At 42.6% G+C, this 16,105-nt stretch overlaps 1 protein-coding gene across 1 annotated transcript in view; it reads right to left on the reverse strand.

Annotated features, from left to right (window-relative positions):
* Positions 1 to 16,105, reverse strand: part of LOC310798463 (uncharacterized protein) — a 36,174-nt gene that overhangs the window by 15,660 nt on the left and 4,409 nt on the right. Inside the window, 31 exon segments of the mRNA XM_083661006.1 lie at positions 2,003 to 2,378; positions 2,485 to 2,546; positions 6,246 to 6,254; positions 6,365 to 6,493; positions 6,592 to 6,687; positions 6,691 to 6,752; positions 6,755 to 6,896; positions 6,982 to 7,152; positions 7,259 to 7,384; positions 7,484 to 7,687; positions 7,782 to 8,090; positions 8,229 to 8,353; positions 8,472 to 8,637; positions 8,737 to 8,920; positions 9,017 to 9,213; positions 9,294 to 9,412; positions 9,570 to 9,696; positions 9,789 to 10,178; positions 10,281 to 10,371; positions 10,457 to 10,602; positions 10,678 to 10,854; positions 10,939 to 11,181; positions 11,285 to 11,540; positions 11,625 to 11,761; positions 11,842 to 11,965; positions 12,043 to 12,160; positions 12,278 to 12,365; positions 12,464 to 12,528; positions 12,752 to 13,055; positions 14,919 to 15,089; positions 15,175 to 15,324. Coding sequence (XP_083517132.1) covers positions 2,003 to 2,378; positions 2,485 to 2,546; positions 6,246 to 6,254; positions 6,365 to 6,493; positions 6,592 to 6,687; positions 6,691 to 6,752; positions 6,755 to 6,896; positions 6,982 to 7,152; positions 7,259 to 7,384; positions 7,484 to 7,687; positions 7,782 to 8,090; positions 8,229 to 8,353; positions 8,472 to 8,637; positions 8,737 to 8,920; positions 9,017 to 9,213; positions 9,294 to 9,412; positions 9,570 to 9,696; positions 9,789 to 10,178; positions 10,281 to 10,371; positions 10,457 to 10,602; positions 10,678 to 10,854; positions 10,939 to 11,181; positions 11,285 to 11,540; positions 11,625 to 11,761; positions 11,842 to 11,965; positions 12,043 to 12,160; positions 12,278 to 12,365; positions 12,464 to 12,528; positions 12,752 to 13,055; positions 14,919 to 15,089; positions 15,175 to 15,324 — 5,064 coding nt within the window.

Raw genomic sequence — 16,105 nt, forward strand, 5'->3', positions numbered from 1 at the left:
CAGTCTACACACCTCCGCCCACCCCTAACGTACATGCTACAGCTAATGATGTGGTGTCATCAGCAGTGTTGGGCAAGTTACTTTCAAAATGTAATATACTACATATTACTGGTTACTTTCATTTGAAAGTAATAAGTTACTTCTTTACAATATTACTTTCTGTGTAGAGTAACTCGTTACTTATTACACTACTTTTGCATTACTTTTACCAAAACAACAGCAGCAGCAGAATGACATTGCTGCCCCAGAACCATCCCGAAAAATAATGTCAACCGCCTTGAAGTCGGTGTAAACAATCCAAAATTCTAAATGTTATTCTTTTCCATTGTTATTGTCATCTATAGTGGTTATTTGCATAAAAACACAGTTTGATTAGGAAACGATTGTATCTTTTGTGCTTTGATTTAATAAAATGTAACTCAATTTGTAACTTGAGTTACTTGACAAAGTAACTCAAGTATAATATTACTGAAATCCTATAAGTAATAAGTTATATTACTGAGTTACTGCTAAAAGTAATATGTTACTTTTGTAATGAGTTACCCCCAACACTGGTCATCAGTGATGATGTCAAAAGTGATCATAAGGGCACGCACACACAAGGAGGCATTGTGACAAGACTGACTGATGTCACACACAAGGAGCCACAAGACTGATCAGTGATGTCATAGGGGGGCACACACACACTGATGATGTCATCACTGATATAATGGGGCACACATGCCCGTGCGCGCCAATAGGGCAGGCACAAGCCACGCAGCAGCTAGGCCTAGTATTTTGAATCCACAGTAATTAATTTATACCTTGGCACCCCCATGCAAATAAGGTTGATCATCCCTCTTACATCTATTGTTAGCATGCATCTGTGTACTACTCTCTTCTCTTTACCTTTCATTGGCCCACCCCCAATGAGGAAGTAATCTGTGGAGCCAGACTCTCATGGGCTGTAAACACAGGGGTTGAGCGACTGGCCAGTCAAAATGACTATCCATTATTCACATGGTGTCGATGCCCCCAGATTATCATCCTTTCTATTCTCTATATGAATGTCTTGACTGGCTTCACATCTCATTGTGCCCTGATGAAGGCCCATGTTGGGCTGAAACATGTTGGCAAGTTTTTATTGTTCTATATTATGAACTACGCATTTTAAATTAAAGCTTTTTTAACCTTTGGAAGAGTGCCTTGGCTGCCTGCTTTTAGGAACAGCACATGCAGAACTAATGTTGGTAAATGATGGTAAACAAAGTACAATTGTATGTGATTTTTTATTTTATTTTATTATAACCCATATGATGCGAGAAGCACCTGTCCCCCGGCCCCCCCCTTCCCGGCATTTTCACATTATCTAATCTGGCCCCCATTAAAAAATGTTTGGACACCCCTGCTCTAAGTGTTATTCTAGTTGTATTATTGTATTACATACCTCTGCTGGCCTTTCCCCTCATAATACCCCTCCCTCTGTCTCAGACTGTCTGTGTGTGTTTGTTTTGTGTGTGTGTGTGTGTGTGTGTCTGTGTGTGTGTGTGTGGGGGGGGGGGGGGGGTATAATTGTTTCTCTGGCGGTATGCCTGCATTTTTTATTGTTGGTTAGTCTACAACTGGCACTCCAAAAGAATGAAGAATGAAGGCACACGGCCAGAGAAACAGTCTTGTCAAGCCAGAGTAAATGGTCTAGTCGTGCATCCAACACAGAAGCAATCCAGCCTGGATCAACACCACCGACCAATTGTCAGCGGCTGCTCAAATACGGATGGCTACCATTGATAAAACAAAACAAAACAATGATTCACAAGGAGAGGGAGGACAAAAGGAAAAACCACACACAGGACAGCGCTACAGCACAAGCAGAATTGAACCTGTCATCCAAGGTATTTACTGACACAGAAAGAACTGCAGGAGCCCGACGTCCTGATATCACCGCGTTGGCATCGTTCCCGGACGATATGGACGATAGAGATTATGGATCCTAGGAACTCGTAGGATTCAACCGTATAGACACAGTGCTGTTGGATATGGTGAGGGCGGCAGTGCTGGTGGGCTCTTCCTGAAGTCCACTATCATCACTTTTCAGTTTGTTTAGCTCCAGGTTGTTCTGACCGCACCAGAGGGCCAGCTGTTCCACCTCCCGTCTGATGAGACCGATGACCGTTGTGTCGTCTGCAAACTTCAGGAGTTTGATCGATGGGTCCTTGGAGATGCAGTCGTTCGTGTAGAGGAGGAAGAAGCAGGGGGAGAGCACACACCCCTGGGGGGCACCAGTGCTGATTATCCAGATGCTGGATGTGATTTTCCCCAGCCTCACCTGCTGCGTTCTGTCCGTCAGGAAGTTTATGATCCATTTACAGGTGGAGGCTGGCACACCGAGGTGGGTGAGTCTGGAGCAGAGGATTTCTGGGATGATGAACTGTCCACAAACAGGATCCTAGCATTATGTCCCCGGGGAGTCGAGATGTTTCAGTATATGGTGCATCATCCACTGACCTGTTTGCCCGGTAGGCAAACTGCAGGGGGTCCAGCAGGTGTCCTGTCGCATCCTTCGCGACCTTTGGAAGTGGAAGCCGCGGAGGAAGTGATACTGAAAGCTGTAGTTCCTCAAATGACCACTTCAGGCTGGACCCAAAAGGGAGTTGTTCCCATTCACCCCCAGGTTAAAATGCCCGACTTTGTAACAGGATTAAGCATGTTTACAGACTGGTCCAAAACATGGCCATTTTAAGGGGTCCCTTGACCTCTCACCTCAAGATTTCTGAATGGGAATGGGTTCTACGGGTAAAAATGGTAAATGGACTGCATTTATATAGCGCTTTTATCCAAAGCGCTTTACAATGTGCCTACATTCACCCATTCACACACCGAAGGTGGCCAGCTGCCACGCAGGGTGCTAGCACAGCCATCGGGAGCAATTTGGGGTTCAGTGTCTTGCCCAAGGACACTTCGACATGCGGACTGGAGGAGCCGAGGATCGAACCACCGACCTTCTGGTTAGTGGACGACGCGCTCTATCTCCTGAGCCACAGCCGCCCTACAGCCGTACCCACGAGTCCCCCCTTTACAAACATGCCCTCTTTATGCTACTCCCATGGAGTTTTTGTCCTATTTTCACCTATTTTATTTGAATATTTCTGCATACTGGGGTTCCATAAACACAAACACTATTGGAATTGCATAAATTGGGTATGTAGGAATAAGTTGGGATTTGATGTGAATGAGTTTAAATTGTGTACCAGAACTATATGTGTATGCGTGCTTAGATGTCTGTGGATGGACATATATATGGGTATGTGTAAATGATAGGTATTAATGTTTCATCTTCATCTTATTTCTTTCTGTTCTATGTCCTAGGCCACCGTCTGACTCCTGCATCAATCTCTGAAGCAACTCTAATTTAGGTTTAGACCCATGTTATCTCTATTTCCCCCTTTCTATCATTCCTACACCATGTCTACTCTTGCAAAAAAAAGGGGGAAAAGCATATGTATTACTTGTATGTATGTATTTGTCCATCATAATCCTTATGTGGCTTAATAAAATATCTAAAGGGGTATGCCTGGAAAGCTGAGACTCTTGCAATGCGGTGCAGGCTGTGGCTACAAGGAGGCAGCGGCAACTGAGGACAAGCAGGCGGGCATAGCAACTGCAACATGATCTAACTTTTGTGTATAGTAGGCCAAGGGGGGCTGCCAGTCACTGTGTGCCTGAGAGAGGAAAGTGACTGAAAAAACGATCTCAAATGACTACAGGGGGAATGGCCCACAGGGGATGGAATTATCTGGTCAGTGCAGGGTAGGAAATAAGTTAAGTTAAGTTATCCTTTATTTATCCCCTTCATCCTCTGCATTTTACCCATCCTCTACTAGGAACCTTCCTAGAACTAGGAGCAGTGGGCAGCCAGCAGGCCCAACTCCAGTTCTTTTGCCAGTACCTTGGTCAGGGGCACTGAGGAGTATTAACCCTAACATACATGTCTTTCTTTGATGGTGGGAGGAAACCGGAGCACCCGGAGAAAACCCACACGGACACGGGGAGAACATGCAAACTCCACACAGAAAGGACCTGGGACGGACCGGGGTTCGAACCCGGGACCTTCTTGCTGTGAGGCAACAGTGTTAACCACTGAGCCACCGTGCCGTCCTATTAAATTAGCGGCAGCTTGGGGCAAAATGTCCGTTAAAATAAATCTAGAATTGCCCTTGGAATTGGAATGACAGGGGCTTTTAAATGCCCCCGTAAAATAGTTAACTTTCTGTATTTTAACGTTACTCTGTCTTTGCAAAGGGTGTCCATATTTTGGCCTGTATTTGCAATGCACGACTCGAAAATGGCCAGCTAGGCATCTGTACCTGCGCAACCCCTACCCCTCCTTAACCCCTACCCCTCCAACCCCTACCCCTCCTAAACCCCTACCCCTCCTAGCGTTATTTACCTCAGTGGCAGGCAGCGCAAGCTCGCTGTCCAGGTAGTTCACAAGATCACCAGTTTTTTTAATACCCAAACCTCTCTCCCCACCCTTCCTGTCTACCCACTGTCCAAATAACATGCAATAAAGGCAAAAATAATCTAATACAGTAAATGGTTTGGAGGATGGACTGGATAGCCACGTTATTTGTAAAGTTTTTTTACCAGTACATTACATAACATGTCAGTGTTGTTGAGATGATAGGAAATTGGGAGTTTTAACTGTGATTGTTTATGAACGTTTAGAAATAAAATGTGCTTGAATAAGAGTCATTGAATATTGGTCTGCCAGGCAACATGGAAGAACTAAGTTATTTCCAAACATTTGATTAAATTGTGGAAAGGAGGAAATGATCCAAAATGCCCCCGAAACATATTTTGCAACAGCAACAAAACAAAACAAAACAACAACCTTGTCAGAAAACAGTTAATTTCCTACACTGGGTCAGTGGGATTTGAGTTACCAGCAACTATTATGTTTCAAGGGGATCAGTGAGGACAACATAATCGAGAATCCTCCAACAGTATCCTGCCAGACCTAAAAATTGCTTGATGCCTCAGTATGGAGCACTTGCAAAGCCATTGACATGCTGAGGTGTCATATAACTTTCCCCGTGTAACAGTCTAACTTGTGGGAGACCTAATAGCTTATATTTAGAAGCCTTGTGACCTTTGTCAGTCAGAACAGTAAGCGATGTTTGCAAATCTGCAAGTTGCATTTCATGATCAAATAATCCCAAAATTGAATCACGAACATACTAAACTCAAACAGAACCGTTAAGCTGCACATCAGCCAAATCATCTTGCATAGCTTGTGAGAATGGAGATTCAGGTGTAATGCCTTTGTAGATAAATGCTAAATGTTCCAATAGCCTTTATGTACTGGCACAGAAAAGAGGCAAAGCTACAGTAGGTCTACAACAGAGAAAACACTGGCATCAGGTGGGATAGCAGAAAAGTAGTCATGTTTGGACTTGACACGACAGGAACTGTTCCTCCTTTCCCCTCATCCTCCTCTCTGCCACTGGCTCCAGACTGTCCAGCTTGAGCCACGTAGAGCGAGCCTTCTTCACCAGCTTATTGTCTGGACCTTTAGTTTACTTGCAGCTTGGAAAGCTTGGTTCACGGGATCATCATGGATGACCCAACTACTCAGCATCACATTTCATTCATTCCATTCGTTCATTCATTTCACTTTCGGGAGCCAAGAAGAGACTCCATCAGCAAGACAGTACCCCCACACTGAGTCTCAATTCCCTGGTTCCTCAGGACAACCATCAGCCCAGACTCATTTGACCCGCGCCCCCTCGACTATCCCTTCGTTTCGACCCGTATCATCCCTCTACCCTCGACCCCTTTCATCCCTCTTTCCACTACCCCCTTTTCCCATCAATAAATCATCTAAATACATTTCATTGTGGTGTGGTCTTCCTTAGTGAAATGTACTTAATATTTATTATAACTAAAGTTCGGGAACAACACCACGCCTTAAGCACACATTCAATGTCCTGTTCCACCCTACTTTTACACGCCCAGCCATGACCTCTCCCTCTCTCGTGTGTGTGTGTGTGTGTGTGTGTGTGTGTGTGTGTGTGTGTGTGTGTGTGTGTGTGTGTGTGTGTGTGTGTGTGAAACGCTGTGTTCATTAGACTGGCAGAGAGAGTGTTACTGAATAAATAAAAGACAAAAGAGAATTAGTTGTGGTATCATTTATTGTATGCAATCAACAATGCCATCATATTTTATGACGAATTGTGATGCTTTAATAAGAGAACTTATTCAGCTGCTTCTTTTCCCTGTGAAAAATAAACATATATTTTTTAGACTAAACCCAAATCCCCCCCCGCCAGTAATTTCAACATTTACTCAATGAATTAACATGCACTGATGAAGGACATGTGTTTACCTTGGAGTCACGGCTCTTAGCTCTCATCTTGTTGACCTGAGACTCGGCAATATCAGCTCGTTCTTCAGCCTCCTCCAACTCGTTCTGAACCTTCCTGGACTTTGTCAGGTGAGTGTTGACCTGCTCCTCCTATGAAACATAAATTCTCGTTGAGATCCTAAGACTAGAGTAACAACAATGAAAATGTTTGCAAATAGATGGAGCATTTTTACATGATTTGAACTTACCGCTTCCTCAGCCTGCCTCTTGTAGGCCTTCACCTTCAGTTGCAGCTTGTCTACCAGACCCTGCAGCCGGGCGCCATTCTTCTTGTCCTCTTCAGTCTAATTTAAGTAGGAACAGGAATGACCATTAATAATTGACATATTATCTTTTAAATTGGTCATTTAGTTAATAGGAATACTGTCACAAAGTAAGCTTGGTATACCTGGTATGTGAGTTCCTTCACTCTCCTCTCATATTTACGGACACCTTTAACAGCATCTACTCCACGTCTCTGTTCAGCTTCAACCTCTGCCTCCAGCTCACGCACCTTCAGAAATGAATGATAAACTATGAGACTCATTCTGCATATTTTGTAATGTAATTTACTGTCATCTGTGTAACAGTTATCTTACCCTGGACTCCAGTTTCTGGAGCTGTTTCTTGCCACCCTTCATGGCCAAGTTCTCAGCCTCATCCAGGCGGTGCTGCAGGTCCTTGACTGTGATCTCCAGGTTCTTCTTCATCCTCTCCAGATGAGAGCTTGTGTCCTGTTCTTTTTTCAGCTCTTCAGCCATCATAGCAGCCTAGAATATGAATCATATATGCTAATTAGGTATGCCATACATACAATATCCATATTCTTCCAAATGTATGAGATCTGGATGACTATAAAATACAATTTGAACCCACATCAGTGATGGCTTTCTTGGCCTTCTCCTCTGCATTTCTTGCTTCCTGAACACTGTCATCTACTTCACCCTGGACTTGGATCAGGTCAGCCTCCAGCTTCTTCTTTGTGTTCATAAGACTTGTATTCTAGGAAGAAGAAATTTTTTAGCAATGCCTATAATGATGTGCACATATTATTTAAAAGTGTATGGATTATAGTATTAGTGAATACATTATTTTGTTTACTTGAGAGTGCAGCAGTCCAACACGCTCACTAGCATCCACCAGCTCTGTCTCAGCCACTTTGCGGCCTCTCTCTGTCTGTTCCAGACCAACCCTCAGCTCTTCAATTTCAGCCACCATGAGACCATTCCTACGCTCGACCATAGCAGCTTGTTCCTTGAAGTCTTCCTGTGCTCTGAGAGCATCATCAAGGTGCAGCTGGGCATCCTAATGTTAAGATTGTGTTGTAGAAACAGAAAAAAGATCAGAATGTATCTGCACATAGAATAGCATGTATACAGTTGTCATGTGATGTACCTACCTTGAGTTGTCCCTGGACATTCCTCAGCTGCTTCTGGGCCTCAGCAGCCTGGCGGTTAGCATGACTCAGCTGAATCTCCATCTCATTCAGATCTCCCTCCATCTTCTTCTTGATTCTCATGGCATCGTTCCTGCTCCTGACCTCAGAGTCAAGGGTGGTCTGCATGGACTCAATTACCCTCTGGCTGTTCCTCTTGATCTGCTCCATCTCCTCATCTTTCTCTGCCAGCTTTCTGTCAACCTCACCTTTGACCTGGTTGAGCTCCAGCTGGACACGCAGAATCTTGGACTCTTCATGTTCCAGAGTTCCCTAAAATGTAGCAAATATTAAAACACAGCCCATGTATTCTTCATGTGGGCATGTCTCTATTGTTCAATAACATGTACATTTCATGGATAACATATACATTTGCAATTCTAATGTTAAGCCTTCCAGTTGAAATGTCACCTCAGCCTCCTCAAGAGCTGACTGGATCTCTGACTTCTCGGTCTCCACCTGCTTCTTGGCCTTCTCCAGCTCATGGACGGTTTTTCCAGTCTCACCAATCTGTTCAGTCAGGTCTGAGATTTCCTCTGCAGAAGGTTATATTTAATATTGCAAAGTCAAAGAAAGCAGGCTATGTGTCTCATTCTAACTGACACACATCATGAACATATTTCAAGTTATTGCTAACATCAGATGAGAACTCACGTTGCAGGTTCTTGTTCTCCCTCTTCAGGGTCTCCAGCTGATCCAGAGCTTCCTCATAAGAGTTTTTCATCTTGAACAGCTCAGTGCTGAGAGAACGAGCCTCTTTCTGAGCTCCCTCAAGCTCTGCTTGACCCTCCTCGAATTTCTGCTTCCATTCTGCCAGAACCTGCATAGTAATTTAAAATGAGCAATGTTAGCCAATTTTGGAATGATTATTACTTTGACACTTCCAGTGGCTGTGACAAGCTAATCAGTGTCAACACACCTTATCAAAGTTCCTCTGCTTCTTATCAAGGTTGGCAGCCAAACCATTGGCTCTCTCCACATCAATCATGAGGTCCTCCACCTCGCCCTGGAGCCTCTGTTTGGTTTTCTCCAGAGAGGCACATTTGGAGTTCACAGCCTCAATCAGTTCCTCAGCTTCCTGAAGGCGCTGGGCAAGCTTTTTCCTGTTAAGCAGTCGCCAAATTTAATCATTCATGTATAGTATTCTAAGAAGTCTTTTTTAGCGACCATTAGGAAAAACAAAATCTTCATTGACTCACTTTGACTCTTCAAGCTCCTCAGTGCGCTGGATAGCATCAGTTTCATACTTGCTCCTCCATTGGGCCACTTCGCTGTTGGCCTTGGACATTCCACGTTGCAGCTCTGCCTTGGCCTCCTGCTCCTCCTCAAATTGCTCCCTCAGAAGATCACAGTCATGGCGGGCTGATTGCACACCATGGGCAAGGGCGTTCTTGGCCTGCAAAATATTATTAAAATAAAAACCAGTGAATAAATGACCATACAATCCTTAACAAAATCTCTCACAATTTTCCTCACCTTAACTTCCTCCTCGATTTGTCTCTTAAACTCCTCAATCTGCTGTGTGAAGGCTTGCTTGCCTCTGGTCAGCTGGGAGACAAGGGCTTCTTTCTCTTCAAGCTGACGACCAAACTCACCTAGAGGGATTTTTTTTGTTGAAATGCGTTATATACACTTCCAACTGGCCCAGCATTAAAGTAAAAAAATAGTTTCTAATGATAGATTGTGTCTTATTATTTATGGATTGAGTTCAAAAGTACATTTTATGAACAGGTCAATGAAGGAAAAACTTGCCATTCTCTGTTGACAGTCTAGCTCTCTGAGCACTGATGTCATTTATCTGGCGAACATTCTCATCATTCTTCGCCTTAAGTTCACTGAACTGGTCCTCAAGGGTGCGGCACATCTTCTCAAGATTTCCCTGTTTATCATCATTAGACAAGTTAAAAAATTGTGTGTTGTTCAAGTGTGTATATTCTGTACATTATGTATATACATTAAATAGCATTATACCTTGGCTTTTGCCACAGCTTCCATATTACTAGACAGGTCATCAATCTCCATCTTGAATTCACACTTCTCCTTCTCCAGCTTCTGCTTGACACGCTGCAGGTTGTCGATCTGTTCTCCCAGCTCTGCAACACTGTCAGCCTGCTTCTTGCGGAGAGCAGCAGCAGTGGATTCATGCTGTAAGGTGGACTCCTCAAGGTCACGACGCAGCTTCTGGAACTCAGCTTCACGCTTTTTGTTCATCTCAATCTGAGTAGAAGTGGCTCCCCCGGCCTCCTCAAGCCTCTCACTGATCTCTTCAAGTTCCCTGGATAGGTCAGCTCTCTGCTTCTCAACCTTGGCACGAGCAGCACGCTCAGCCTCAATCTCTTCCTCCAGTTCCTCAATACGAGCCTTGAAAGTTAAGAAATGTTGTAAATGAATGTATGCAACTGACACATCGCATGAAAACTTCCTGACAAGTTTGACACCGATTTTAAATCAAACATTACACACTTGGAGCTCTTTAATCTTCTTCTGTAGCTGAGCACCCAAGGATTGTTCATCTTCAATCTTACTGAGATGTTGGCTTATCTCAAAGTCCTTCCTGTAGGGGTAAAATACATCATCATAAGGTACTCGTTGCAATAACATATTTTGTGCATACAGTTTTCAAATTCTGCCGACATTACTTCTTGATTTTCTCATCAGACTGCTGTTTCTCATTCTCAAGATCCATGACGGATTCCTGGGCCAGTTTCAGATCACCCTCAAGCTTCCTCTTTGATCTCTCAAGGTCCATGCGGAGCTTCTTCTCTTGCTCCAGAGAACCTTCAAGCTGCAAAATACCATGTTTAAATTTACAGCAGACATATTTCTCATTGAATAGAAAATAACATGTTCATGAACTCACATCATCGACTTGCTGCTCAAGCTTGGTCTTGGCTTTGGTCAGAGAGTTGACTTTGTCTTCCTCTGCCTGCAGGTCATCAAGAGTCTGCTGGTGTGCCTCTTGGAGGGCTTTCTTCTCCTTTGTGAGCTTAGCAATGCTCTCATCTTGAGAGGCCATCTCTTCAGTCAGGTTCTTCACCTGATTATGTAAAAACATATTGTCATAATTGGGTAATTGTTCAAATATTGGATGATATAATAAACATAGTGAATATCCATGAACCTTGTTCTCAGTGGCATGCTTCTCCTTCTCCACTTTGGCTAAGGTAAGCTCCAGGTCATCAATGTCCTTCTTGAGCTCAGAGCATTCATCCTCCAGTTTCCTCTTCTTAGCAGTTAGCTCACCATTCATTTCCTCCTCATCCTCCAGTCTCTCACTTGTCTCTTTGAGTTTTGCCTCCATCTGGATCTTATTCTTGATAAGTCCCTCACATCTCTCCTCAGCATCTGACAGATTCTCTGATTCCTATTTAGAACAAATGTGAAAAGGGGAAAATATTATATATAATAACATTTGCTCTGGAAAAGTTGTGAGAAATCAACAAAGCTTTCTGTTGCCATTTACTCACACATAAAGATGCAGCCTGCAGATCATTCTTCTCCTGCACAATAGACACCATCTTCATCTCCAGTTCCTTCTTTTTAGCCAGGGCCGTGGCCAGGTCTATTTTCATCTTCTCATAATTTTCCTTCATGTTCGCCAGCTCCTTCTCAGTTTCAGCACTCTGCAGAAGGGGCTTAATCTTGTAGTACAGCTTCATCCATGGCCAGTGTTTCACATTCATGAATGAGCGGACATTGTACTGAATGCCGTAAATGGCTTCCCTATGAAAGGAAATCACTGTTATGTACACACAGTCATTTTGGTACTGCATTCAGACTTAATATATCGTTAGAATGTCCACTTGCCTCCTTGCCATCATCTTCACAAACTCCTTCCGCATGACGTAGCCACGTGCGAGAGCCTGAGTCATGGTGACCAGAGAAGCAAGTTTTTCATCTCGCATCTCCTCAAGAACACCTAGTAGACCAGCTTTGAAGAACACCTGATGAGAATATAAAAATATTATGGCCAATTCATTTCCATCAATTAAACAGTTTATTTTTTTCTTACTCAATTAGTTACCTTGGTGTGTCCAAATTTATACTCATCATGAGGCACATCAATAGACCCAAGCAGCTTCTCAGAGGCCTTCTTGTTGTCCATGAATGTTCCTTCAGGGCATGCAGCGGCATTCAGTACTTTGTACCTATCACAAAACAGTTCATGGTCACATTCGGGAGCTTCTTTTCAAAGTTATAAATGTCTGTGGTAAATTGGCAATACCTCTGCTTGAAATCAGCATAAATGATTCTGCTGGGGAAACCTTTCCTGCAGATTCTGATACCCTCCAGTACACCATTACACCTCAGCTGGTGGATAACCAGGAAGTTCTCCATCAGACCTGTGAAGAAGTTGTTACTTGATAATTATTTGTGACGAAGTAAAAGACTCAATACCGCTAAGCTTTTTTAATGACCAACAAGTGCAGAGAACATTAAGAACATTGGTTCGAGTATACCTGGAGTCTTTGACTCATTGGGAATCAGGCAACGTACAAAGTGAGGATGAGTGCTCCTCAGGTTGGTCATAAGCTTGCCCAAGTTCTCCTGTAGATATAAAATAAACACCAAACATTATTTGTGAAACTAATGATACAAAAATAAAAACTTGCAAAAACGCATTTAAGGTTCTTCTTAAAATTTACCCTGAATGCTGCAGACACAGTCATCATGGAACCACCCTTCTTCTTGGCTCCCTTGCCGCCCTTCTCTGTTGATTTGTGGATTCATTAATATGAAGACTTTATCAATCAACTGACTTTTCTGAGTAGAAATTATTTATTATTTTAAACACAAAAATATTAATGAATTCCATTATAAAGTAACATTGTACATATAACTAACTTTTCTAAGTAGGCATATTGTTTATTTTAAAGACAAAAACATTAATAAATTCCCATAATCCTAATAAGCATTATAAAGTGACAGTGTACCTTCAACAACCACGGGATACAGGATAGGCATCAGCTTAACACTAGACTTCTGGTACAGCTGAACAACAGAGTCGTTCAGGGGATCCTTGTTCTTGTCCAGCCAGCCAGTGATATTGTAGTCCACAGTTCCAGCATAGTGCACCAGAGAGAAATGGGCCTCAACCTTGCCTTTCTTGGCTGGCTTGGGCTTCTCAAATGCTTTGGTTTTACCGAGGTGCTGGTCATACAGCTTGTTCTTGAAGGTAGTGTCTGAGGCCTTGGGGAACATGCACTCCTCTTCAAGGATGGAGAAGATGCCCATGGGCTGTATAAAATGTGCAAAAATACATCATGAAGAGGCACTTTTCTTGCATATCGCCCACATGGAAAGAATCTATATGAACATATATGCAACTATATGCAACCTATATGCAGCATATATGAGCATATAGGCCATATATATGCCGCATATAGGTTGCATATAGGCCAGATTTAGGTGCATATATGCGCATATAGGAGCATATAGGCCATATATATGCCGCATATAGGTTGCATCTAGGCCAGATTTAGGTGCATATATGCGCATATAGGAGCATATAGGCCATATATATGCCGCATATAGGTTGCATATAGGCCAGATTTAGGTGCATATATGCGCATATATGCGCATATAGGCCATATATATGCCGCATATAGGTTGCAAATAGGCCAGATTTAGGTGCATATATGCGCATATAGGCCACATTTATGCCGCATATAGGTTGCATATAGGCCAGATTCAGGTGCATATAAGTGCATATACCGGGCATATAGGTCTCCTATAGCTTCTTTATATCCACATATAGGTACTATATGTGCACATACAGGGCATATATGTCTCCTATATAGCTTCTTTATATACACATAAAGGCCCTATATGTTCATAATACAGGTCATATAGGTCTCACTTCTTTATATCCACATATAGGCCATATATGTACACAATACAAGGTATATGCCTCCTATATAGGTCATTTACAAATCTGTTTGTATACACTGTGTCATAATCCATATATACCCAGCGAGCACAAAACGTTTTTTCAACGTTGATTTTTAGTTTAAATCTGGGTGATATTGGGTTTGAACGTCTAAGACCTAATTTCACCCTCTTTTCAACCGGCTAAAATGCGGTTACAACGTAAACGTGTAAAAAAACACAATTTGGTTCATCATATTGTTAAAACATTTGTTGTAGTTTGGAATAGAGACAATATTGATAGTGTGTGAATTGGCATTTTATTGTCTTTTATTGTGTAACTGAGAGTTGAAATCTGATCTACACGAAAACTACATTTCAACGCATTTTATGTCACATGAAATATCATAAATAAGGGACTATAGGCTATGTGGTGCCATCAGCAAAAAGCTTCCAGGACACAACTATGGTTAATAGTTTAGCGCAATACTATAAAATAATGAATTCAGTTCCTGCAGCAATGAGCATGCGCAAGTACTTACTAGCTGTGACTGACTAGACCAAAGCAAGTCTGCACCGGTCTGCACCAAGTGCGGAACGAGGTGCTCTGGGCACACTATGTTATAGTAACAGACTATACGAGGCTCTGTGTAGGCCTACCTCCTGAGTCTCTGGTGTTAAATGAAGTTAACCTCTGAAGCCGTACAGCCTACAGACTATAGATGCACACACACACACAACATCATTTTAGTCTGTTACGATCGTACGCATCACATAAAATAACTTCCCGATCGCTGACAATTGTGGTCTACGTTATGGGCGAGAGAGTATATAATGTGCCCGGCTCTCTGCTTAGTATAAGAAAATGTATAGCTCAGCACTAGAGCGCACGGCTTGAACCTTGGAGAACGGGGTTTGAATCCCGTGTGCGCTGCTATTTTTTTTTATTTAAAATCCTACATATAGGTACATATATGTACATATAGGTTTCCCATATATGGTGCATACATAAAATTGGCCGATTTCCTATATTATATGTACATATAGGTACATATATGTACCTATACATATATGTACATATATGTACATATAATATAGGAAAACGGCCAATTTTATGTATGCACCATATATGGGGAAACTATATGTGGCCCTATATTAAAACATATAGGGTACATATAGATTCTTTCCATGTGGGCGTGAATTCTAACATAACGTCACCACATTATTGTGTACCTTTTCAATGAGCTCAATGCAGGCAGCCAAGTCCATGCCAAAGTCAATGAACTCCCAGATGATACCCTCCTTCTTGTACTCCTCTTGCTCCAGGACAAACATGGTGTGGTTGAAAAACTGTTGCAGTTTCTCATTGGTGAAGTTGATACACAACTGTTCCAAGGTGTTGAACTGTCGGTGGAAATAGGATTAAGCTAATATATCACAAATGTTACAAAGTTATCTCCTCAATCCATTACCATGAATGCATACTTACATCAAAGATTTCAAAACCAGCAATGTCCAGCACACCAATGTAGTATTGTCTTGGTTGCTTGGTGTCCAGTTGCTGGTTGATGCGGATGACCATCCACAAGAACATTTTTTCATAAATAGACTTAGCCAGGGCGCTCACTGAGTTATTGACCTGAAGAAAGGTTTCATTTGAATTAATACCATTAGAATCCAGAGCCCTCTCACAGATTTAATCAATTATAAATAATATAGGGTGTAATTGAGTTGATGCTGGTGCATGCACGGTGTCATTCAGAAATCTTGGCTCAGTAGTGTCTGCTCTCAGAGGATACACGAGGCTGCCCGCAGTGGGTCATGTGGCTTATGGTGGCTTTGACCTATGGTGGCTTGGAAAAAAGTTAGCAAGGATGTTAGACTGAGTGGTAAATTCTGGAAATATGTGTCTGTTTTATTCCAGCTCACAAACAGGCCTAGTAGCATAACGTTAGCCCCTGCATTGCCAATAACAACGACCATCCCTGGAATAAACAATTTCTTTCCTAATTTAGTCAGTCCAGCTTCTTCACTGACTTTTGTCAAAGCCATCTCCGTTTTGTTAGGTTTCCGTATGCCAGGTATTGTGTCTTAGGGTGGTTTCACATCAGGGACTTATGACCGTTTCTGAGCACACTTGACCCCAAAGTCTGTTTTGTTTCATCGTTACTTACAATACCAGCTCTCCACTTGGCAAGTGTAGCCTACTAGTCTACTCTTCTTCTTTATGTTTATTAGCGGATTGCAAACCAACTAGGTGCATACCGCAATCATTCTCAGGCACGGAACTAAACCAATCGTTGCTAGTGTGGAAATGCCCTCAGTCCCCGGTCCCCGGTACAGACCCTGGATGTTTCATTTTGGTTAAAAGCACGAGGGTTTTAATATGGTCTAATGTTACGCCAGCTCGATGAGTATGA

The sequence above is a fragment of the Poromitra crassiceps genome (genome assembly GCF_964638095.1).
Source record: "Poromitra crassiceps genome assembly, chromosome: 25".
NCBI lineage: Eukaryota > Metazoa > Chordata > Actinopteri > Beryciformes > Melamphaidae > Poromitra > Poromitra crassiceps.